The sequence below is a fragment of the Amphiprion ocellaris genome, chromosome 16 (assembly GCF_022539595.1).
Source record: "Amphiprion ocellaris isolate individual 3 ecotype Okinawa chromosome 16, ASM2253959v1, whole genome shotgun sequence".
Taxonomy (NCBI): domain Eukaryota; kingdom Metazoa; phylum Chordata; class Actinopteri; family Pomacentridae; genus Amphiprion; species Amphiprion ocellaris.
Window position 1 is genome coordinate 8,430,877 of NC_072781.1, and position 26,215 is coordinate 8,457,091.

Below are 26,215 nucleotides of genomic sequence, written 5' to 3' on the forward strand. Positions count from 1 at the left end.
TCACTGGCCCCATAAGTAGATCAGGAAAACAACTGAGCGCGCTTGCATTCTGTTTACCAATCAATCAGTGATAACACTCACACTCTGAGTGGAATATGGCTCTGTTAAATAATAAAAATAATGATGAAATCTCGTCTTCTAAGCCATTATTTTTAAGCAAGGTCTACCTTGCATCGTTATGGTTGAGAAGAATGTTTTCCCCTTGATTTAGTGCACAACAATACCATCAATAAAAGGTTATAAAAGTTGAACAGGCAAGCATTTTGCACATTATTGGGAATAATAATATGAAGGCCAGCCAAAAACAGAGCAGCAAGAGTTTCCTGGGAGTGAGTAGAGACCCTGTGAGAGGCAAGGAGGTTGAGGAAAGTTTGGCATTTTAATTCTAAATTTGCTCGTTAACTGGCCTTTTTGTGTGGCTTTTCAAATGTTCATTCTGTCCCTTTGAAAAGAAAAGAAACAAAATACACACACTGAGCTTAAGCATTCGTCCCCCTAATTTGTCACAGTTACACCTATGCAATGTACAGCATAAATATGTACAGCGCAAAATCCTTCCAACACTGCAGTTTAGGTATAAAAAAAATGCAGTGTCAACGACCATTTTTCTTCTGGCGGGATACAAAAATGTAAAGTCATGTGGCCACTGGAGCTAAGGATGCACCAGGGGAATTGGACAAACAAAACACAGCACATCAAATTACAGGCACAAAAGCCGTAGTGTGAGGCGCAGAGGGGAGACTCGAGGGGATGGGAAAGAGGTCTGCAGAGTTTCTGTCTCTCTTCTCTTTGTAGAAAGTGGCTATATTCCATCCCTGGAGTATCAGGGCATAAAAAACCATAAAGTACAACATACAGTCCCTCCTCCTCTCCACTCTCACTCTCACTCATAAAGATGCATGAAAGAAACAGGCCCATTAAGAGCAGAGTATTGCTTCTAAGGCAGCCAAGGTTTGAGTGCACCTTAAAAGTGCATTATCATTTGGAAAACATTTCATTAAACCCTGTCTTATTCTGGATTATTATTATATGTGTGCATGTGCTGTATGGCTGTTTGTATATGCATGTGCGCATGCTGACCATGTGGGTACTTGCACAGTGTACAAATCCTAGGAGGGGTAAGATAATCTATCTGACAAATCCATCCACTTTTGCTCTGACAATCTAAACTCAATAAAAATAGATTAATTAAAAGAAAGATGTTCCCTGTCAAGGAGCTGTGATCTGCATTACAATAAGACCTTGCAAGTGAAGACAGAGTTTCGGTGCACTCAACCAAAACATTATGTCCACCTATAGATGCCAGGGAAGCTCTAGCCCATGTATAAGAGAGAGCTTTTCTCAAGTCACCCCTACCTACTTAATGAGGGTCCACCACATTAAGTGCCACTTCAAAAGAATGTTGCAGAGTGCATGAAAGGCAGATATTCTTTTTCCAGCACCATTATTCAACATAGCTTGCCACAATAATAAATATGTAAAAATACTGATATATGGCGAAATCCCGCAATATAGCGAAAAATCCGCGATATCAAGTGCAATTTAAAAATCTGCGATACAGTGAGACTGCGAAAGATGAACCATGATATGGCAAGGGACCACTGCACTTGTGAAAATATACATATGAACGGTGTAAAGGTTATTGCATTTAGGATCAAATATAGCCTTCACTAGTCTAAAAAAAACTGTAGAGCAGAGACTGCACAGTGTTGTATATATACAGGGACTGAGGCAAAAACTAAGCAGCTTAACAGTGTTAAAAAAAAAAAAAAAACACTAGAAGATGTTAACAAGAAAAACAAAATACCACCAAAGCTTGGAAGTAAGTTTTACTTTTCTCCTTATGTTTCCACCACAGAGAATGAAATTCATTCCGAAGCTTGCTGCTGTATTTATACCCCTCGCCTTAATGAATGGTGCTTCATTCAGCTGAGTGTGACTGCAAAGTTACAACTCCGTGACAAAGTGAGAATGGAGAGAGTACGATTTGAGAAAAGCCTAAAGAGTCCTCTACTCTATATCTATCAAACGAGTGGCATGCATGCATGTGTGTGTGCCTGAGTGCTGTGTACTTGTAATTACTGTAATTACAATGTGAGAGACTCGAGATGAGAGAAAAAAAAAAGAGAGGGAGGTGGAGGAGGTCACTGATTATTCACTGGAGCCCATCTGTTGTTATCACTTCATCCATCATTATACAAAACTTGCATGTCACTTTGCTGGCCATAAACAAGCCTAATGATATTCCTGCTGAAGCATGGAGGTGAAAAACAGCGGAGTTTAAAGTCTTTAAGCATGCTTCAAGCAAAGTGCTCCCCGAATGGTCTGTGGCAACTGAAAACTCTATTGTGACAGAGGATGCATCCAACACCTTAAGCAACTTCCCAAAACAGATAACCCAACAATAATGCTCTCTCTGTACAGCGAGGGCATGTTTGAGGAATTCTGAAATTGAGTTTCTGTCACCTTTTGTGTGTACAACCGAGCACAGTGCAATGAAAGAGGAGAAACTATCTTAATCGCACACTCCATCGTATCCACGCTGCAACAACACACAACAAACACCGAATGCTTGGAGAGAGAGCGGGGAAGCAGTGGGGTGCAAAAGGAGGAAGCTGTGACAGCAGGTTTTTGGCCCCATCTTCTACTGTCACCATTGTCCACCAGCACACTGTGCAATCTACAGTTAGTTTCAAGCACACTGAGGCTTTAAGAACGGGAACACAAAGGAGTTCTATTAACTGAGAGTTTGTTATGATTAATGTTTTGTCACCCACCCTCGTTTTAGGGGTAGTCGGCCTGAATTAAAACAAATGGCCTATTTTTTCCATCGTTAAACCCTTGAGAGGAATTTGGACAAAGTTTTGTGATATTTGTGGACGGTCACGCTGCATCGAAGCCAGGATAAGTCGCATTTCTGAGGTTATTTATAAAAATGAAACCATGACTGAAAGGTGAGAAACAAATCTGTCGATAAGCTGAATCGCATGTGAAACTGAACAACCAGTCATATCATGCAGCAAACGTGACACAAGCTATATGAATGGGTCAGTGCAGTTTAGAAAGGCAACAGTGCATAAAGCATAAAAGTACATTTATACACCAAGTGGCACAGTGTTTCCTTTGTTTAGATTCAAATAGATCTGAGAAGAGGACAAATGGATCTAAAACTGTAATAAACTGAGTTTGTGTGTGTGTGCTGTCATTTTAAAGTTGTCTGAAGTTGCCAAAGCATGTCCTTATGGTTCCAGCAAGAGAGAAGGTTTATTAGCTCTGTAACTCTTGGCAGTTCTCTTTAGTCTGCAAATGTAAGGCAGAATTAAGCATGCAATAATCCACATACATATACAAATGCATAAATAACCCTACATAAATGCAGTGAATGTGAAAACAAATTTAAAGGACAAAAATAGGCTTTGATAGCATTTCTACAACTGTATTTAACCATAACCGGTCACAGTGAGGGATTATGATTAAATATAAATGCAGTACTTGGAATCAAATGAAACATAATTTCAGCCCCGAATTCCAACACAACCTCCACATTCACCCACTTAATGGCTGCTATGTTCTTACTTTTAGAAGGCACACGCAGGTTGGACATGACAACCACCATAGAGTCAGCTTGGACCCGGAGGACATAGCTGGTCACATTTTCATAATCCAGAGGTTTCGCTGTGGAGATGACGCCTGTCCTGTTGTTCACCTGAAAATGACCTGGAACCAAACAAAAATAGAGCGTGTGAAAAACTGGAAAAAAGACAAAAGTAAGACATAGTACCAGAATGGATGGAAGCACTGATTAGCTGCATAGTAAAATCACAGTGCGTGACCTTGCTTTGTTTTGTATTCATGGCACTACACGCTGTTAAGTCCAGTACTTGCTACGTATCACTCAAGTATGGGAACAGAATCAATTTGGACTCCTACGCTGGTTCTTTTCTCGTCATGGCCAACTGTTCAATTGCAGAGCTCCGGACAACATTTTAAACGACAGCACAAATCCTGCAGCAACATTGAGTTCAATTCTCCAAACGCCTGAAAATCTTCACAAAAATGCTATAGAACATTTCAAAATAACATGGTGGAGTGAGTGGCAGCACAGGAGAAAAAGAGAGTGACGGGAAAATAAGGAAATCACACAAAAACAGTGCTCTGAATACAAATAGAGCCTGCTGAAATATGGACTTTTCAGCTTTTCTCTTTTGCAGTTGAATGATTGTTGGAGCACAAAGGAAACACAGAAATACATCTGGTGGACTGTTTTTTTTTTCTTTTCACCTGGCAGGCTTTCAGAATGCTTTTTCTTTCCATAGCTATATTACTGCTTGAGATCTACAGATAGACGTAAAGCACTTTTAATAGGCCTTGAACCTGTAATTTCCAGGAGCATCTCTGTAATAGTGACTCTGGCTCCTGCTTCAACGTGACATGGAAACAGCTCACTGCAGGAGTTCGAGAGGTGCCTGTGGAGAAGGGACTACTGACTGACACCTACCTTAAACATGCTTTACTCTCTCTCCAGCTCACACACGTGTCTAATACGTTGGGTTGAGCTAACCTCCTGGGCTCACACCTGTCTAATGTGCTCTCTCTCCCTAGGTGCAATTATGCTCTTCAGACTTCGCCAGCAAGTATTAAAAGCAGTCCACAGCAGCAAGTATGCCAAAATGTCTTCTCTGTACAAAGACAGACTTCTATAAACAGCACCCATGGTTGTGCAACCCACAGTTTTTCCAAAAAAATCTGGGTGGGTGCTTTTTTCAAGCTCTTTTAAAACTTGAATTTCATCTTCATGTTCCTAAAAACATTTTTTTGCAGCTCAAGTAGAAGTTGACAGACTGGCATAAAAGGTATCTCTGTTTTATAAAGAAAAATATATAAAAAGCTGAGATAAGAAAGCCTTTGTTATAATTTGATTGTTTTGCAGGGAGCGTTAGGGAATAAAATATCTTGTATTGTAGCTTAAAAACAAACAAACAAACAGAAAACATTCACTTAGGGTTAAATCACTGCATGGTATATAATGTGGAGGCCATACCTAGTTCATTTCCTGCCACAATGGAGTAGAAGATGGTTTGATTGATAGCAGCAGCTAGAATAGTCCCCACTTGAGTGCCAAATGGAGCCAGCTCACTAACTGGAGCAAACCTGGAAAGACATTGAACACAAATCATAAACCCAGCTGTATTGCAATATCTCAGGTACAGCACAGAATGATGAGATGAGTGGAGGGAGAGCGTTACATGCACATCACGTAGGTGCAAAAAAACACCATCAAAGGTAAAAAAGGGGGGTCGTTTGCACAACATAGAAAGGTGGACATAAAGGCTGTCATCTAAAAGCTACAAAATATATGTGTATGTATAATATATACAGGTGAATGACACATTAAAGTAAAAAAACAGGAACCCTTGACTCCTACATTGAGGGGATCTGACGGGTCTGTTATGCTGAGGGGCATTTTTCTGGCATGGTTTGGGTTCACTTCTCTCATTAGCAGGAAGGGTCACTGCAAATCAATACGAAGGTGCTCTGAGTGATCAGATGGAGCATTTCTCTCCTGAATGGAGTGATCTCCTCCAGGATGACAATACATCCATCTAGAGGGCACAAGGGGGTCACTAGTTTGATGAGTGTGAAAAAGATGTAAATCACCACCCATGGCCGGTCACCAGGGTTAACCCTCAGGGTGTTTTATTCCTCCCCTGGTGAATGATTAAGAACATGGGGAGCAGGATGTAGCTTTGAAAAAAAAAATGCACAAGCAGCAGCTGAGCTATGAAGCAAAGCTTTGTTGCTTATTGTTCAGTTTTCCTGCTCAGTCACTGTTCGAACTGTCAACTGTGGTTGCAGACTTTGGACAGAGTAATGATCCAGGGTTGTGACAGTGTGATAGACTCCAGCAGCCAAGATGCGTTTTCTCTGCCGTGTGGTCAGCCTCACTTCAAAGAGCAAAGGACTCGACAATGCCAGAGAATCTCTGCATGAACCTGCTGTTCGTTTGCATTGAGGAAATCCAGCTGAGGTTGTTTTGGCTCTGCTCCGGATGAGGAGTGCTTTGGGTTTTTAACCAGGAGGAGCTGCATGAAGTTGCAGGGATAAAGCATGCTTGTGCTGCTTTGATGGTGTGGCTGCTTAAGCCCTGACCAGGAGAAGCTGCTAAAAAACACAATGAAGGGAAAAAATGGGTAAAAACATAAAAAAGGGGAATTTATTTTGCATTACTAAGTTGGTGCGAGTGTAAATCCTGAAATTCCACTTGCTCATTTATTCATTACTACATTCAGCTTTGAATATGATGTTCCATGAGCAAATCTAAGCGAAGACCTTTCGGCCAAAACTTAACTGCCTGGCAAATGGTTTTGTAATTATAATAAAAATACCCCCCCCCCCCCACCCCCCCCAAAAAAAAAAAAAAATCATATTAAATGTAACACAAATTGTCCAGTGAAAACATTTAAATGTTTTTCCCCTGATAACTTACACTTTAAAACACTTAATGGACATGCTTGACTATCAGGCATACAAGTGTGTAATCATATCCAGCAGATATGATTGTCACCACTCTTTACAGAAATTACAGCAGCCATAAATAGCAGGGAGCCCTGTCTTGGTAGTGCGTCGGTGAGGGATGATTTAAGCTGATAATGTCGTCTCACTGTGACACCCTCTTGTGATACTGCGACTGCTTTTCTCGCTTATTCTCTCATCTCGGGTATACGAGGAGCGCTTATGTGTTTGTGCATGCATGGCGGCGTGCCTCTATTGCAGTTTTCATTTAAAGTTTGACTATTATTCACTGCAGCAGTAAGAAATCTGTGACAGTGTTGTGGGAGTAATATTCACACACCATAATCTGTGACTGTCAGAGTCTGTTATACAGTTAATGTCAATGTTACAGGGTATTTTTGGGGAGTAGAAGCTATTCTGAGTTATGAACATAGACTGGAGGCGATCAGACGCCTCCAGTCCATGTTTGTAACAGTTTTGATATTATCATCCAGTGCTGTAATTTTTCTAGCCTTTGCTGACCTCTTAATTGCAGCACCTTCAGCTACAAAAGAAGTCAGTCTTGGTTTCTCGTCAGGGTTTAATGAAATTCCACCGAGCAACTCTCCCTTACAGGATTGCAATTGTGCGAGGTTCCACAAGGAAGATTGAGGCAGTTTATCAGAGTGAAGATGAAGAGCAACAGGAACTTCATTCACACAGAAACAGAAAAGTGTATCTGCTGTACTGGATACATAGGTTCTGAAACAATAAATGACACTGTCTTTGCTGCTCACTGGAGTAAAACAACTCACTCAGAAACTTTTCAGACAGCTCGAAGGTACAAGAGTCACTCTAGAGTATCTGTTTTCCTCTTTCAAAGTTTTAGAGGCAAACAAAGGTGCCAACAGTATGTTCACAAAGGACAAAAAAGACCCGTCTATCCATCTTGGTGGCTATGGTTACTGTCTCCAGAGACAAACAATCCCCAAGGACATCTCAGATTGAGAATAAATCTGGAAAATAGGAGCCATCCTCTTGTACAGAGGATGATATAGCATACCATCTAAAGAGATAATACTGTGGATTGTACCTTGCAGTGAAATGGCTGAACTGCCTCACAAAATGCTTTCACAAAAAAATACAGTGCCCTTATTGACACAGTGAATAATGTTCTATTTGCATAATGCTAAATGATTTCTGTTCTATTTCTCTCTAGATGCACAATTGAGCTGTCACTGTGTAATTGCCGTCTCTGCAGCATCCAAGAGCGTGAAGCCACACCACGCTCCACAGTGATGGGAACCAATTTATTAATGTGGCCTTCACATCAGTAGATTACCTGTTTGGCTCAGGAACAGGCTGACAAAAACACAGAGGCAGGCCCTTGAACAATCTCTGCATAGTAAGGTGCGGCTCAGTCCAAAATGTGACTCTAAATCAGCCACAGAAATGTGCCTTTCATTGGGACCAAGGGTAACACGACGGTTTGTTTCTGAATGTATGTGTTTTCACTTCTAATACACTTTTCAGCAATCTAATGTCTGTCCTGCAAATTAGCACCCTGGAAATAGGGCTGTCATTGGTCAGATGTGACTGTTTTCCCAACTCTCTTACTGTTAAGCAGCCTTGGTTGAAGGTAAATTCCACATAGAAACTCTTTGTATGATGAAGGCTGCTCTCAACTGGAGTGTGACTATTCACTACATACTAATGGTCAAAAGGTTTAGTGCCTGCTGTATAGGCTACTGCACACCAGCTTTAAAGCCTTTTTATACCACTTTAAATATTTTTTTATTATTTTTAATGTATTACAGCAGATCTTATGGACAACGTTGTGCAATTTCATCAGCCTTCTTTCTTTGCTTGGCCAATATATGGAACAGAAACACAATAAATTCACCTTGCAGTCTCTCCCATTAGTATTCTCTTTATATAGCTTAATTAATCAATTGAACTCACCGAGTATCAGCCTTGCGTAGCATTCATGAGACCTAAAACTTGGTTTTCAGCTCAACACATTCTTTGCAGTTTTCTGCTGCCAGAAAATAACCAATTTGGGTCTCAATATGGAACCTGAGTGAAGGTGAGGTGGAAGCAAGCAATAAACACACCAGGGTGAGTTTAATAGGCAGAGAGACCCTCCAATGCAAGTGACACACTCGCTTTGAAAATCCCCCGCAGACCACACATAAATTGCAGTATAAGCCATTGAAGCTCCAAATTCATCTAGCAAAAGGCAGTGCAAGCCCATTTTCATTTTGTCATCCTAAACCTCTTTCACTATTTTCTCTGTGATTCCGTTCCAAGTTGGATTTACCGAATCTTCAAACCGCTCAAACTTGATCATTAGGATGATGTTTTCCTCTGAACTGCTAAATGAGGTGACTCCATTGGTGCTTTAATGCATAGAGTTCATTCACAAAAAATGTTGAAAAGCAAAAACTTCTCACAAAGGAGCTTCAAGACCTACTGTCAGAGTCAAAACACAAGGCATGTAGTGGATAAATGAGTAATTAAATTAGAAAGGAAATAAACATTTTGTTCATTAAACTGATATAGCAAAGAAGATAAATTTTGCATTACGTTATTTTTTACTCAAGCAGATCTCTGTAATATACTGAAAATCCATTCTGCTTAAGGCATTACAGTTCTTAAGTCAATCAAGTGTTTTCCTCTTGGAGAAAGGTAGACTATCTGTATGTGACAGATTTGTACCACTCAGACATTTTTGTGCGGCTTTTGGCGGTTCCTTCTTTGGTAAAACTCCAGTCTGGAGCTGGTCGGGATAACCTGTGCTGACCTATTCATAGGTTTTCTTGGAGTGTGAGTGGGTTATGAAAGACGGCGTGGAGCTAGCACCGAGCTGCATGGTGTGATTGCCAGGAAGAGGCAGAGCTGACATGTTATCACTTCCCTACAAAGTGGCTGTGCCTGAGGGTTGTAAGCTGCTGAGAAATGCCAAGGGAGGGTGTGAAGGTGTCTGAAGAGTGCAGATTAGCGTAAAGGTGTATCCGCATGTCGACAGGAAGTATGACAGGAAGGTGAGTAGATAGAGTAGGCACTGATAGGCAGATAGATGGAGGGCAGACCAATGGACAATGAGACTGAAATATGGATTGAAGGCGTGTGAAAGGTCACAGCGGAATAAACAACTCGAGCAAAAACACTAATAATATCTGATAATTAAGCGGCAGGACTTATGAACTGGCTGACACACTGAGACTTGTAGACATCACAGAAGGTAAATAAGTCGTGTCTTCAAGGGTCGAGCAGTAGGAGAATTCAAAGAGCCAATTGTGCATAATGCAATATCATGCGCTACTGAGCGGGGCCAAAGTCACTTTTCATTCCTTTCATATTCAGATAAGAAAAAAAAAGAATCCTAGCCGGAGAGAGGGAGAAGGAGAGGGAGGGAGAAAAGGGAGATGCTGACATGTCTACAGGCAGCAGCAGAGAGTCCCGGTGTCAACATGAGAGAGGGTGAATGACATGCCACTGAGAAGCGGAGGCGGCACACAGGTGTCAGCGAGCACTCCGCCCTGGGGCCAATGGCGGAGTGATGCTTACGAGACAAGGCAGAGGCGTATAAACCTTGTTGTGCGCCACAGGGGCAGCTGTTATTGTGTCTACTATCTTTCTACCTCGCCTCCCCTCTTCCTTTCATGCATTGCATCGCCGAGAGAACAAGAGGCGATGGACACGCTGGGAGAGACGGGAAGAGTGACCTCGCTGAGTGCAAGTCTCTGCTCAAGTCTGCTCGGCTCTTCTGCTGGATATTCAGATGCAGCGCTGCATAAAGGTCTCCAGCAACAGCAAGTCCAGACATGAGCCATTTCAACTGTAGTGTGCTCACAAGGAAACTTGATAATAAACAGCGCGTGAATGCCCATAAATACATACTTGGCAATGTGTGGGAGCACATTTGTGCCTCACTATTCATGGCAGGTTTTTTACGCTCTGCATTTTGTTCAGCAATTATGAATCAGTGTAATTCGGTGACTGTAGAGGCGGCTACGTGCTCGAGAGTTTGTTAGTTAGCTGTTGTGTCACCCTGGTGTTAACTTGTTTGCTCCTGTCTGGAAGCAAATGCTGAGAGTGACAAACAGAGACTCCACTGACTCCAGCTAAATTACACATAGGGGATGCATTTCAGCTCCTCCCTGAACACAAGCAGACAAAAAAAGGAAAAACACTGCTGTGAATCCAGAGCTCGTGCGCTCTATTAAGACCACAGTTCTAAGCGATCCTGACAGCCAAGGCAAAGTCAGCTCAGTCACACAGCATGATTTACACAGGAAATAGCCTTTTAACATTGAATCTTATTACAGGACGTCAAATTTCATTAGCAGAGGTATTCAAAATGACTGGCAGAATACTTCACTATTGCATTTAATGATGACATCCTCCAGATGCTGTATTTGTACCATCTGTAAATACTGCATCATGTCTATTAAATGTAATCTGGGCCTCCGTTAAATGTTTTCTTTCCTTTTTGCAAACATGTTGAGATGAAAGGTCGACCTCCTCCGTCATTTAATGTAATATTATTTTAGAGTGTGTGCTGCAGTGTGCTATCGATCGAAGGTTGAGTTTTGAAGATTACAGGTTATGTTTGGCAAGACTGAAGAGGGAAAGGAAAGTGGCGTGGAGAAAGGTAAAGGAGAAACTGAGATAAAAGGAGCTATTGCGAGATCCTTAAGATATATTCAAAAGGTTGTAGAAAGCAGTGCTGTGTCTGATAGCCAACGTATTGCTAAAGGTATTTCATTTGGCAAGAGTGAAGTCTCTACTTAGAGAATACAACATGCAACTGATATTGTGGAATATAAATAAGAAAGTATATTTAAAAAAATACAGCAAGAATGCAACATTTAACTGGGCCATAGCGGCACAGCAGCAGTAATGTTGCCAACCAGAAAGTACACAATAAATATAAAATACGGGAGCAACCATATTCTTTCGGAACTCTCTGCTGCCCACGTGAATAGAACATTGCCAACTGCATTGCTGCATTCTGGTATTATATATGAAAAGGATCTTATACGATGCATATGTGTTTGCTATGAGCACATACATTGTGAGAGTGCCGGACAAGTCTTGTATATGTGAGTCAGCCAGCAAAAGATAGCTGCAAAGAAATCTGCCCACAGTGGTGTCTTCACATTATCCAGAGCAACAAGGACATTGTTTCTGGAGAGGCACACTGCCGTTGAGCAGCAGAAATTTAAAGGCAGATACAGTGTCTTAACTCAAAACTCAGCACATAAAACCAAAGCTAGCTGCACAGCCAGATACCACTGGAGATGAGGGGAAATAGATATATATTTTTTCTGCTTCAGGTGGAATCACAATTTCACCATAAACCTTGCAGGAACAAAAACACAGCAGATGGTAAAGGCAGCGGATGAAAATGCAAGCACATATTTACATTAACAACATTGTGGCACAACAAACTAAAATCCTGTACTCACAATTTCCAACCCTGCTGCTGAGCCCTTTTCTTCTCCTGAATTATCTTTTGCCGCCCTGCACTTTTACCATTTATTGCAGTGACCTTCTCATAAGTGTCGGCTAATTGAGCTAATAAAGTCACACAGTCCGTTAAAGCAACAAAGCACTTTCTGAGTGCTAGAGGGCAGAACGTAGACTCAGGAAAAAAGTCTCTCTACACTTCAGCATTTCCACAGGTGAGGTACATTTGGATTATGTAAGCTCGTTTGCTGGGAACAGCTGCCTAAACAAACAAGAAAACAAACCAGAAGATGCTGATTGCATGCTTAGAACTGAAATCATGACATCTTTATTATATAACAATTATCAGTATAGCAGTAAATTGTCACCTCTTATATTAACTTTGAGGTTCCTAAATTGATTTTGATGCGAAAACTACATCTGCATAACTTTCTGTAATAAAAGAAAGATAAAAGAAAGTAAGAAAGGCCACCATCACTAATTTAAAATGTAGTATACATTGTATTTAGAACCAATCAGACACCTTCCTGGTGGCACAACATGATGGTTTAGAATCTTAACATCTGAAGTGCCTGAAACCTTTAATACTGCGGCAATAAATTGCTTTTTAATCAATTTAATTTTGCAATGCATTTCAAAATATTTTCCAATTGTCGGAGCACGCAGGCAAGGCAATGGTCTTGTTAATGAAGGGGATGTGGTGATTTCAAAATCAATCTCTACTAAATTCTATTTGAAAAAAATCTAAAATTCGTTTTGGAATTTATACATTAGTTGCAAATTTGTCCTTCCAGCTTCCCACTATCGCACAGATTATGCAAAGTACGAATGCCCTGCAGCCTCCGAACGCAACATTATCATTAAGCTCGTTCATTTCAAACGTATTACTAAACGTTTCTCTCATACCAATCGAGTCTTTCCCCATATTCCTAAATCTGTGTACAAATTAACAATTAACCACCTCCTCCAGCAAAAGCTCTCCCAGTTGTAAACCAAATTCATCACTAGCAGATATTAGCACACAATGTTTATGAGCTGCTGACTCACACTTGCTAAGAGGATTTAACCAAAAAATACTCTGGTGTTAAGAAACATCTCAGAAATGCAACACCTCTGACATGATGTGATGCGTAAGCAAGCGTTTGCTTGAAACTAACATGCACATGATCATGTAAAGGTAATTTTTTCTGCATTTTTATGCAATCATAAATGTCTTCTGGAGGGCAAGATGGGAAATATTTGCAAAGGTGAAGAAGTAGCATAAACTGTGCAGCTGGATACTGTGTGCCAGCTTAGCCATGTCAGCCCACAGGACATCACTTCACATATCATCCACTGGGTCATTTAGCACACAAGAGGCGACTTGGCCAGTGAATGTTTGGACGCTGGCGGATGAGTGCGTTGTCCAAACTGGGCCAGCTATTGAGGCTTGCAATATGATATCACACCGTGCCATGTAGGTACCGCTGCCATCCTGCATGTTTTACTGTCAAATTACGGCTCTTGTCCAAATTATCTATTCTACCACACCAACACCTGGAGGCTTCACCCACAGAAAGACATTAGTACCTCTCAAACTAGCAGAATGCAGAAGGAATGCAGGAAAACACAGAAGCAGTGTGTTGGACTGGCCAGGACAAACTGTAAAGACCTTTTGTTGAATTTGGTCAGTGAGGGCCCAGACACCAGTGTTCAGGCAATTACTCCAAAAAAGTAATGGTTTGCACATTACTCATTGATAAAAAACACAAAGCATTTATTTTTTTTTACCTAATTGCTCCCTGTAGAATGTAATTTATTACACTCCCCGTGGCATTACTTTTACATATTATCACATAATTACGAGTGAACAATATAATTTCAAACCTTAGATACCAGCACAAATTCCTATCCAAATAAGGAAAACATATACAAAATCTTTTGTTTATGCTCTCCAGTAAAGTATTTTAACAATGTCAGTGGCAAAGTTGGAAAAAAAATGGAATAAAGACTACTTGGCAAAAGAATATTGTGGTGAGGCTCATTTGCGTCCATCGTCCAGATTTAAACATTACAATAATGTGTTACTATATAATGCATTAACCCTGGGAATGCCAGTCACATGTCTGAGGTAGACATATCAGTGTGTTAAATGCTGTGTTTTAACAATAAACACCATATATGTAACATTTCCATGTAATTACACTGAACAAAAGTCTTCAATGTGAGGCATTTTTCTATGTTTTTTTGTTTGTTTTCAGGCATGTCAGATAGATTGTAACTTCTGGAAAAAGATTTCCCGGTGGTTGGCTAATCATCACTTAGATATGGATGTGAATTCTGTTCATGTTTAGGGTGGAAACTCATGATAAAAGAAACAGCTGGATATGACATGAACATGACATTAGCTTGAACTGTGCTTCTCCAACTCAAAGATTACGATAAAAAGACAACTGTGACATGTTGTTCCAAACATGTTAAAACATTTGTTACGTGTTAAGATCTACTTGTTGCCCTGATGTGACATTCCTTCAGCAAAAGGAAGAGCCTAGAGCGCTGACTTGCCGCTAAGAAGTAGATGTCATTATTAGTCATAACCTCATATGCAATATCACATATGAATTCTGTGTGGGTTAAATGGAAAAATTATTCACGTTTCATGTTAACTCTTCAGTATATTAATTACACATTCCTGTAGGTCATCCTCAGTTCATAGAAAGCTGCTATATTTTGCATATTGTATTCATTGACTTTGATTTGTCTTACAAAATTTAAATATGGTTAAAAATCACTCATCTTTTACATGTGTTCCTCATATTTCCTCTGTTTGTTGATCAGATCTCTTTCATTTTTAATGTTCTGCATCACCATCACGCTCAGTAACGTTGGATAATCTGACAGCTGACCCTTCAGCTGGAAACAGTTGACCAAACACTTAAAAAATCCACATGCATGCACATAAATACTCAGCACCATCCATCGGTTTTTAAGCTCTCTATAATTTTTTGTGTGAATGTAACGCTTCAATAGCACTGAATCATCTTCACCTGCTCTCTCAATCAACCTTTATTTGATATTTGAGATGTGTGCAGCGAGTGTGACTTGGTGTCTGTTTGACAGCCAAGTGATGCCTGCCTATTTAGCAGAGACAAGTGAAAGGTCAGTGCATTTCTGGTGTTTACAGTTTTAAGGCTCAGGTCAGCAGATTCAAACCTGTGGCTGAAAATCAATCATGCCCTTCAGATGCACGAAAGAGCTCCACACCTTACAGCTATGATTCAGAGGAGGAAAGAATAGCAGATAGATGGATCAGTGGAAATGGAGAGGACTGAGGTTGCTTTTTTAAATGTAGGTTTGAAGTGAGGCATGATGCCAGTGTGTGGGAGAGCACGCTGTAGGGCTCACAGCTAACCCTTTAAATACCTGGCAACGGCTATGGATGAGTAGGCTGTGAGCAGCTCTGTCACTTGTATACTCGTCTGGCAGAACAACAGTTGCGCGAAGGCTGCCAATTAAAGAGACGTATGCTCTGAAAGCATGTCTTCTGCCTAATTATGTGAGAATTACAGCCTTGTCTGAAGTGGAAATGTGATACAGATGGCTTGGTTTCCTCTAAAAATGATTACTGCTATTTTCCTCCTGATGTCAAGAAAAGTTGAAGAAAGCCATGGAGTTCAGTTGTTGTCTTCCTTTAAAATCCCTCGAAAATGAGCAGAAATGCCTTTGTGGAATACATTTTTTCTTTTTATTTGATGAGTAATTTATCGCTTTTCCTTCTTGCGGCTAATAGCAGTGGAGTCCAGTGGGGCTGGTATTCCAAACTACAGGACATCTGTCCACTTCAGGTATGGTGTAGCCATTTGGGAGTCTGACTGCTGAGAACATTAAATCTATGGCCAGTGGACATCCATAGGAAATTTATGCAGGCATAGAGACTCTATGGTCTATAAACATCAAGAAAAGACACATGCTCTATAATATCCCACAGTTTGAGCTATTACCACTGACATTCACATTAATGGCCAAAGTAACAATGTCTAATGGAGAAACAGGAAAAAGCTGTGCCTCAAGGCTGAGTGGCTGTATCTCTATTTCATACAAAGGCTCCTTTAAGAAGAGGCTGAGTATATACTAAAAGCAAGAAAAAACATATTTTTACATGGTCGTACACATGCAGCTACAAACCAGATGTGTACACAAAAAGTTTAGCTCTAACTGGATAATTAGAGAGGGAACAATCACAGGTATGGACCCCACATTGTTGACTTTAATAATACTTGCTGTTGACACTGTTTACTATGCTAACAGTATAAGTAAGAGCATCACACAATAATGGACTCCAGTGCTTTCCTCAGGGTTGCCAGACTGCATATTAATACGAGAGGTTTGAGGTTTGGCACAACATCTGCTGTCTGTGACTACAGTGAGCTGCTGTAAAGGGATGTCATGACATTTCACTTCAAAATGAAATTCTCTTCAACCGGTACAGAGGCCAACAGCTGAAATGTGCTGCAGAGTACACTACCAGTCAAAAGTTTTATAGTTTTGATGTCTTCAAAAGAAGACATCAAAACTATAAAAGAATCCATATGGAATTACATTGTAAACAAAAAAGTGTTAATCTTCAGTATTAATCTACAAAGTAGTAAATTATACAAATAAATAAAAAGCCTTGAGTGAGAAGGTGGGTCCAAACTTTTGACTGTCAGTGTGTATTCACACATATACAACAAAATAAATAGAATAAGTAAACCTTTATGGGTATTAAGAAAATCCACTTTACTTGGATGCAGAAACATACAAACTGTTATGTAGTAGACCACATAAAAATACATAACATGAAAATACAGTTGAAAGATGGACACAGACCTACATGGGTTTATGAGGCACTTGGTCTCAAAAAAAAAAACAAAAAACAAAAAGTCATACAGTACATAACTAATTACAGTGCACAATCAAGCTAGAACTTTATATATAGACAGAAACTGACAGGTAGATGCAAGCTGAGAGGAAACAGCTCAGGTGTTGTGGTAGCTCGGCGTGGTTGCAGGTGAAAGGAGTAGAATGAGGTGCAGGAGAGCAAAATGACACACTCAGAAGCGGTGAGGCAACATCTCGTGAGATTTAGAGTAGATTTAGCAGGGGGAGTGCTGTAGGGGAGAAAAGCGGTACGGAAAACTGCTCAGATCGCAGGTTTGCAGCATCAGGCCAGAGAAGTAGCCTCAGTACAAGAGGAGGGGATTCACAGAGTGGGACCAAGTCAGATTGCAGCTTAGCCCTCGCCTCTGCTCACACACACACAGGGGGAATAAATATTCATTCCCTTCCCCAAGTGCAAGCACTAAAGACTTCCCTAAAGGTTTGTTCCTGTGAGTTCCATGTAAAAGAGTATTTGCTGTAGTTTAATGGTTGAGCTCCAAATAATCTGACAAAATTACAAACATTGCTCATGAACATTGGCTATAATTTAATCTCCATTTTTTGTATTAGAAATTCGGCAGTTGTTATGATTAATTATATGTAATATTTGCAATTTCATCTCATTGCATATAACAATTATCTTGTATTTACATCAAAACTTTAATTTATTGTTATCTTCTGGCAAAGCAGCAGCATCATCTGATGACATCAGCTGGGAACATGTGAACGAGAGGGCAGAAACAAACAACAACAACAACAACAAAAAATAGCTACTGATGCTGACAGAGACGGAAGCGTAACAAGGTGAAAAGAAAATGCATTTGAGAAAAAAAAAGCACAATTCAGTATACGTAGCTGCAGCAGATGATGCATGTATCCAAATAAAGCAGACAACTCTGGAAAAACAACCACCAGAAAATCCATCCCCAAAGGATTCAGGCACGAGGGGATTACAGAGCCAATCGCTTATCACCCGGCTGAACATATACTGTAGCTCTGATCAACTGGGTCGGCTGGAACAGACTACAGTTGTTAATTTGTTGTTACTTTGAAGGGTGCAGTTTGTAAAGTATTTGAAAAAAAATAATGAACATAAATACTAATTACTATATACTAAAAGTAAGACATGACATAGAAATGAAAAATAATGACATAGATATATATTTTTTCTAATAATTTCACTAACATCTGAGTAGAACGTATTTTTTTTCCTCCTTACACTTGATTGCAGTTTTTCTGTATGTGGTGAGTTGATTAGGATGGTTCGACTCACTCACAGTCTTGTGCTTTAGAGAATTGAAACAGTGAGCTAAGAGGCTTAAAGCTTTGTAAACCTGCCATAGTGGGTGATGATTCTTTGCAGGTTCAGCACTAAAAACAATCACATTGTTCCATGTATGTATCGTTTGCTTTGGTATTAATGTCAAAAACATAACTTAATCCTGAGATAGAAAATATTTTTAGAGAGCGTGGTCCACACAATCCTGATATTCTTACCGTATTATTTTTACTTCCACAGAAACAATGAAAAGTGCTTCCTTCCAACCTTCTGAAGAGCAAGAGGCAACACGCTGCTACAGTAGCAACTACGGTACAAGCCATTTATTTTACCCAACAATGACTGGGAGCCCCTCATTTCCCTCTGACAGATGGAGGGGACCAACCATAAAGCAGGAGAAAAAATCATTAAGTCAGCCAAAGCCCTGCAGAGTTGTTTTAATTGTGTGCTCTGGAGCTGTAGGCATAGCTTACCTGATTGCTGCTATAACTAACTGCCTTCACAGAGACAGACGAGATCTTCTGTGGACGTTTAGAAAGTGATTTGTGTTCAGAAAGTTCCTTGGGGAGAGGACAATGTGGAGAGATAGAGAGGCGAGCAACGAGGAGACAGTTCTTCACAGCTCGAGCAGATTGGATTCTCACCACTGGAGAGAACCTTGTCCAGCAGGAGAGGCTCAAGCACCTGGCTAATGTGTTCATGGCTCATCATTTACAGCAGGTCCGCCGCTGTGTATGGTTAGCATTGTCAGTGTGACACCCTGCAGAGGTCTGCGCCTGTAGGCCCGACCTTCTGTGAGTGTTTCAGGCAGACCACTCATTCAAATCAATGGCCTTTCAGCGGCAATGCTGCTGCGCCTGAGTATCAATCATTGAATCAAGCTGAGCAACAGAAGAACGTGAGCGCACACACAAAATGCCAGATTATAAACCATCATAAAGGCATTTATTCGATGCACACACAGTTATCTGTATGTGGAAATACATTCACTGAGCCAAGCGCAGATTAACAAAAGTCAGTGAGACGGGCAGAAAGACAAACCTGCGCACAAACACCTCGAGTGACGCTTTGACAGGTTGGGTAGGATGTACATGCCCCGTCTTATGCAAAAAGGCAAAGCAAATTCTGCTACAGAAGACAGTGTGCCAAGACTTCCCACTCTGACATACAAGCTAGTAAATCAATCCACTTAAAACAAGCTTTATTTTAAGCTGCTAAACACTGCGTTGTGCCAGATAACTTTGCCATCAGACCTTAAAGCTCCACAGTCTGGTGAGGTTCTTCCAAACATTGCAGACAAATACCTGCTGCTGCACAACATAATAGCAATGCCAGCATTTCGTCATTACATAAGACTTTTAAAGCAGTTTCAGCTGGTATGTTAATAATCCATATCCGTCTTTTAAATTATAAATGACTTCTTCGCCTCTACACAGACACAGTACCATCAGTCCAGACTAACTCCACCCAGCAATGGGCCCAGTACAGTTATATATCGCATGTAAAGCAGCCAGTGGGTTAGATTACGTTCCCTCAACCCGCATCTCTCTCAGCCAGTTTCACAGCATAAACAGTTAATCTTGTCAAAAGACTCTTGATAAACTCAGCAGGAAGCCCAGTTTTTCCCCTCAGAAAGAAACAAATGTGGTTAACAGCAGCGATGATATGCAGCATCTACTCTGAAGCTCTAATATATGTTTATACATAAAACTCAGCCATGCACAGAAAAAGAGAGCAAAACAAAGATGAAGACAGTATCGGAACTAGTGCCAATTTGCCGAGTATTGAGAACAAAGCCACAATAGCACACGGATAGCTATCGTTATCGCAAAATAAATGAGGTATAGTGACTTCGCAGCCATCTGCAGCAGATCTAAGTAGAACATATATTTTACCAAGCGATTAAATATTAATCCAAGCATTACGAGAATCTGAGTGGAAGATGTGACCGCTGATGTAAATGTGTGTCGAGGTGTTCTTGTCCACTTTCTCCAGCCTTTTTTTCCCCATCAACTCTCCCTGTCTGGCACAACAGCCTGAGGTGCTCTTTGGTGCGTGGAGTTATAGATGGAGGCAGGTGCATCAACAGAGTGTCAAACTGACTTACTTGTACTCCTCCTGGGTGAAGATTGGGATGCGAGAAGGCTGAAGAACTGTGATCTCCACCAAAGTACTGTTGGTCTTCACTGGCTCCCCGTCATCAAAGGCAATCAAAAACAACTGCGATGGGCAAGAGAACACATGTAAGCACCGAAATACAAATGCATGCACAACATTAGCGCATATTTTAACCATACTACTAGTTAAGACACAAACAATTCCTTTTTTGACGTTGCCAGACATTTTTCTGTAGACATGTTCAGCATCCCAATAAAGACAGGCTGGCAAAATAGAATCTGGAGAGCAGCCTGCAAAGCTCCCAGAGAGCAAATATGAATGTATTGATCTACATTCATAGACTGTGGAGAATGGGACTTGGGGAAGTAGAGGTAGGATACCAGAGAGGGGGAGACACTCTGAGAAATGTTTGAAGAAACACAGTAAGGAAAAGAAAGGAGAGAAAAAGAAACACAGGCGAGACAAATGCAGAGTGTAACAAGACATGAGGACATAATATCCTGCAGCACGTGCTTCAGTGTTTACAACCATACACACACCTAAACAAGCACATCTTTAATGAGTAAAAGTGTCATATGGAAGTGACTGGAAGAGTATTTCTTTAATCTATAAGAAAGCTCACTAGCGCTGCTCAGAGATACATAAGAAGCAATGACACACCGAGGAAAGTCATGTTGCGAACGCTCCACAAATGTTCTTTGATTTCAACGAGTCAGTATGTTCACATTTCTGACCCACTGATATTTACGGCACCTTACAATGCATCACACTAAAACAAGACACGCAGGTCAATTAACATAAAATATGAGAAGATGGTAGAGTTATTTTGCGTAAAACACATCCTGCTGGCTCTTGCATTTATGAAAATGATTTTCAGAATGACTCTGACTGTAATCATTATACACTATACTTACCAATGCAGCTTTCCTGCCATCACCATCATTATGAACTCTGCATATAAAATCACTGTAGATATTTAGACTTTTGTACAGATGCTTTTCTTTAAAAACCTAAACATTTATCTTTTTGTCAAAGACATTGACCCACTCCACCTAACCACTAGCTATTACCCAATAATAATCATATAAGTGTACAGCGTAGAAATTATAACCTTCTCACTATAACTCAGCTGACATTTAAACCAACACTGTTCACTACAGCTATGTGTCACTGCTATAACTCTGCAGCTTGGAGAGCTCCTTTAAACATCAGACCATTTTCTGGCAAATATAACCGTGTAACCTTTCACTGACTGAGGAACATAAATACCTGGGAAGCGACACACTGACACAACAAGCAGAAGCAGCTTATCACAACTGTAATCACCGTGGCTCACCTTAAAGGTGACACTGGGCTCTTCATTGAGGTTGACCTTCGTGATGACTCTTCCACTCTCCTCCTCCACATCAAAGATGCTCCCACTGTAAGGCGACCTGTCCATGTCCACTCTGTAGCGGACGAAACTGGCTGGAGTACCCTGCAAGAAGGAGGAGAGAGAGCACAAACCACATCAGTCCAACAACAATATCTAGAGACCACCTTTAACGCATTTAAATTTAATGGAAAAAGATGACAGGGAGTGTCAGAGTAATCAGGTCCTGCAAAATGCAATCGAGTTATAAGGGTTTAGGGATATTGTTTGATTATATCCTACATTTTTGAACTCATACAGCTGAAGTGGTTTATGGAAGAAAATGTTCCTCTTCTCTCTATGATCTCAAAAATTATCCTAATGTTTCTTGTTGTACTCACATTGATTTTAACAATTCTTAGCTTGTCATAGCCCCCATTAGTCGGTCCCTCATCAGACACCCTTAAATAAACTCGATGTTATTCATTGATTCAAACGCATTCCTTTCATTTGAGAGAAAAAAACTTCTCCATTAAATTCATTCCTCTAGTCTCCAGCGTAATACACTTGCATTCATTAGTGGCAGCCTGGACTTTAATGTGACCCTTTGATTAAGATTAATCACGGTCCCTGATTACTAATCATCTCGATGGCTTATCTTACTCCAGTTTCATCCCTTTGGACCTCAAATTCAGTCTGATTTTTAATAAGCTTTTTGGAGCTGTGCTCCCTTGCCTGAACTGATTTTGCTCCCCAGGGACTGGGTAAAACCTGGGGCTAGAGCGAGGGAGGGAGAGGTAAGTCCTGAAGTGGCAGTGGATCTCTGGGGAGGCTTACGACCACAAATGCGACTAGAAGAGGTTGCAAAACTATCTGAGTGAATTCACTTAGGGGATTTCAGGAAAAAAAATAATCTAATCACTAAAAGCGTCTCAAGTTGTTTTCCAAAATGTAATGGAAAAGATGGCAGATCAGGATCATTCATAAGAAACACTTCCCAGAAAAAAATCCCATACAGCAGCTTAAAGTGGTAAAAGAGTTTTGCTCGGGGCTAACCACACAGACATACGACTCAGGTCTTGTCTGCATGTACGAGTATTTTAAAAACACAGACTTTTCTATGCATGTTGGCCTTTTGTCCATTCACAGTTTGATTTCACAAAAATAAATAAATAAAAATGAACCTTTGTTTGTTTCAGGTTAAAAATATTCAGAAAATCTAGTTGCAGTGTTTACGGGTCGACAGGAATACATCAGCATGTGCGTGTCTCCTTTGTTTACATAAGGCATTTTTCTTGCAATGTGAAAAGTGAAAAAAATATTGCTGCAGCTTAACTTGCAAATAGGGCTTTTACATGTTTATATATAAAGTATATTGAGGAATAACTCCGGTATTGTTGGTAGCCTACTGCAGTAATAGCTTTTTTTTCAGGCTTGTGATTGGCATGGTCCTGACAGTGCTGCAACTGTACTTTTGTGAGTGTGGACGAGACTTTTTTAGACAATGAAGGACGAAAAACCCTGTTTTAAAGAAAATCCACACACAGTAACAGCAGCCAGCCTCTAGTTCTCACTTGAATCATTAGACGCCTTTTGAAAGCCATATATCTAACTTAGCCCTCGCATATCAGGACCATATTGGATAAAAGCAAACACATGACCAAAATATTCACTGGAAGATAATAAGACAGATGTGATGTCCCCTGCTCTCTCTCCTGTCGGCTGTTCTTTTTGTCTGCCTTTGTTTCAGGTGCCTGGTGAGTGCAACAGGGATTGTGGTTGCCAACTGGAAACACTGGTGCTTGTTAATTCTCATCTATAAAGCTTTGGGCTGCTGCTTGGACTCCCTCTCACTACTTGGCAAGCAGCTGTATGGTTTAACTCCTCTCTAGTTCTTTTCTATGTACTTTTTTTTTGGCATCTTACAACATTTACTCACTATGTCCACTCTTATGCACATCCTAAACTGCTCCACTGAACCTTACACACCATGAGTTATTGCTATTTTATCTATATTTTGCATTAAGCTGTATTAGTTTGTTTTATACAATACTGTGCATGACTGCTTTCCCCCATTTTTATCATAGTCTTACGAGTCAGATTGTGACAATACTTTTTTCCTAAACTATATCTTGTAATTTCTTGAGCAGGCTGCATAATTTCATTGTGACTTGTGCTTCCACACATGGACTCAGAAACGATGAATAAAACTGAGTTAACTACTAAAGTGCGGTGAAGTTACAGCAACATTGTAGCTCGTCTCTGTCTGCAGACATTTTTAGCTGTACAACACTTTCTTGTATGGCATTCTACTCAGACTATGAATATTTTACGTCCACTCCTGATGTGAACTCACTGTGCCATTAACATTGCAGACTAGCACCAAAAATGTAGACATATGATACTCAAATACAAAAAAAAAGATAAAAACTCTCTTGTTGCTAGTCGAAAAGATTTCAAAAAGGATTACTGTAGTTTCCAAATGCAGTTTTTGTTTTGTTTATATATATTTTTTTAAAGCAATCTAATTCTCCTCAGTATAAAACAGCCAGTTCATGAAATAAAGAACAATCTCAGAAGCGCTGTGAAGCACTGAATGATGCCTAAGAGACACACAACCCAACAGCAAGGCTTGAGCTGAGAGTGTAACAAAGTCGATACATCAATACGTTTTATTTTGAAAAATTCAGGAATGATTGATTTCGTTTGCAACTGACTAAACACTGCAAAAGAAACAGGAGTTAGGAAAAGCACTGATAGTAAACATCCCGCAATGAAGCAAAATGCAGAAGAAAACTTTGGTCTTCAGTCACAAATGAGAGACAGCTCAAATCCAGTGCTGATGGATGAAGATTCTCACTGGGACATTTGTGTCCATGGTGATGTCCCCTTTCATTCAGACTTATATTAACATTAATTACAGGGGCTTGAGATACAGGCCAAAAAACAACCCCAACTTTCTAAAAGCCATTAGTATCCCTTCTCCCACGGTACAAGTGGATAGACATAACGTCTTCTTCACAAAATGTACGACAACAACAAAAAAAAGCACTTCAGCAAGAATGTTCTAAACCATTAGGACACTCTGGCACAATATGCATCCCTAGCATGTTGCATCAAGGCTACAAGAGTGTTCCTCTCTTTCTTTCCGTCTGTCTTTCTTTGTGTGTGCAGGGTTTTTTGAGCTTGTGTAACACAAAGAGAGTGTGTGCATGGTGTGCACTCTTTTGTTTGTGTGTTTAGCACACACTAGACTAAAGCTCTTCTCCACCAAACAGAGGTGTCTATGACAGACATCCTGTCAATAAAATGCTTTAAGCTTCTATATCCAGGTCAATAAAAGACTGGGTTAGTCGGCTCCTGTTAGGGAGTCTAATCCCTCTGTCTGTCAAACCATTTCCCTGTGTCACTCGCATGCTTTACACGCTGCCACTGTGCTCATGGTAACATAATGATGATCTCTTATTTGTGCTTTGGCACCGCTGGATATGTTCTACTGTACAGAAAATCCTGTTTGAGATCATGAGAGAAAAAGCTCACATTAAAAAGAACCATTATGGAGTTTGCAGTGAGATGGGGGGTGGTAGGGGGAGCAGGAGGAGGGAGTGTCTCCCTCTGAGAGAGAAAGTGAGATGTAGAGCTGTCACTGTGACATTCCGGAGATGTTCTACCACCCACATCAGCAACTGACAGGCATCTGTATCCCTCAGAGTGTGTGTAAGTGCTGCCAGGAGAATACAAGCTCATCCGGCCCTGGTGAGAATCCACCAGCAGGAGGGCCTCTAATAACAAGCATGGAGTCCAGCTTTATAGGACTTCTCTGAAAAACACAGCTGTTAGGACACTGGGAAATCTTATACTGTGAACATTTAAAAAGGCATTTTAAATAGATAAATGTAAAGGACTGCGAGGAAGCATGATGCTGTCTGCTGCAACAGGTAGATGACTCATATGTGACAATGCTCATCAAGATCCCCTGATAGCTGAAATTAATGACGCAGAATGAATATGGACATAGTACAGTAGCTCTAATGAGAGCATCAGTCTTGAAAACATCCTTAAAATGCATTGTGTGAAACGCTACAGTGAAAACTAGCTGACATTCTGGCAGCAACATTTTTTCCCCACCAATGTTGTATGCATTGTATATCTTAAAAATATATATTCCCAGTGATGCTCATACTCACTGGTGGGTCTTGGTCCTCAGCAAAAACTGTTGTGATGACTGTTCCTTTCTCTGCATTGGGTGCCACCATGCCCTTATACAGGTCTTGGCTAAAGATGGGGGAGAAGTCATTCATGTCCTAAAATGGAAAACACATTAGCAGTTAATGTATTGATGATATTCATAACTGTGGGATGTGTTTCTATCCAAACATTACAGTCATACAACAATGTAAAATATTTTTGTGTCAGCATTCAAAAGGTCAAATTCATTTATCAACATATTCTAGAACAACTTTTGCAAATGTTGTTTGCATGCTGAATGAAGTGAAGTAATACAAATTTAGTACCGCTGCTGGTGGAAAACTGGTCATTTCAGTGTGTTAATCAAATCAGAACAATGTTTTACAAGCTTGTGCCAGCTTATTGGTCTTTAT

At 40.4% G+C, this 26,215-nt stretch overlaps 1 protein-coding gene across 5 annotated transcripts in view; it reads right to left on the reverse strand.

Annotated features, from left to right (window-relative positions):
- The window catches only part of LOC111575536 (protocadherin-15-like), a 207,642-nt gene that overhangs the window by 24,787 nt on the left and 156,640 nt on the right, over positions 1-26,215 (reverse strand). For all 5 annotated transcript variants that reach the window (XM_035953017.2, XM_055018618.1, XM_055018616.1 and 2 more), the window contains 5 exons: positions 25,802-25,918; positions 21,600-21,740; positions 20,253-20,365; positions 5,042-5,151; positions 3,577-3,717 (listed from right to left, as the gene is read on the reverse strand). In XM_035953017.2, coding sequence (XP_035808910.2) covers positions 3,577-3,717; positions 5,042-5,151; positions 20,253-20,365; positions 21,600-21,740; positions 25,802-25,918 — 622 coding nt within the window. The remainder of the gene's footprint in view (positions 1-3,576; positions 3,718-5,041; positions 5,152-20,252; positions 20,366-21,599; positions 21,741-25,801; positions 25,919-26,215) is intronic.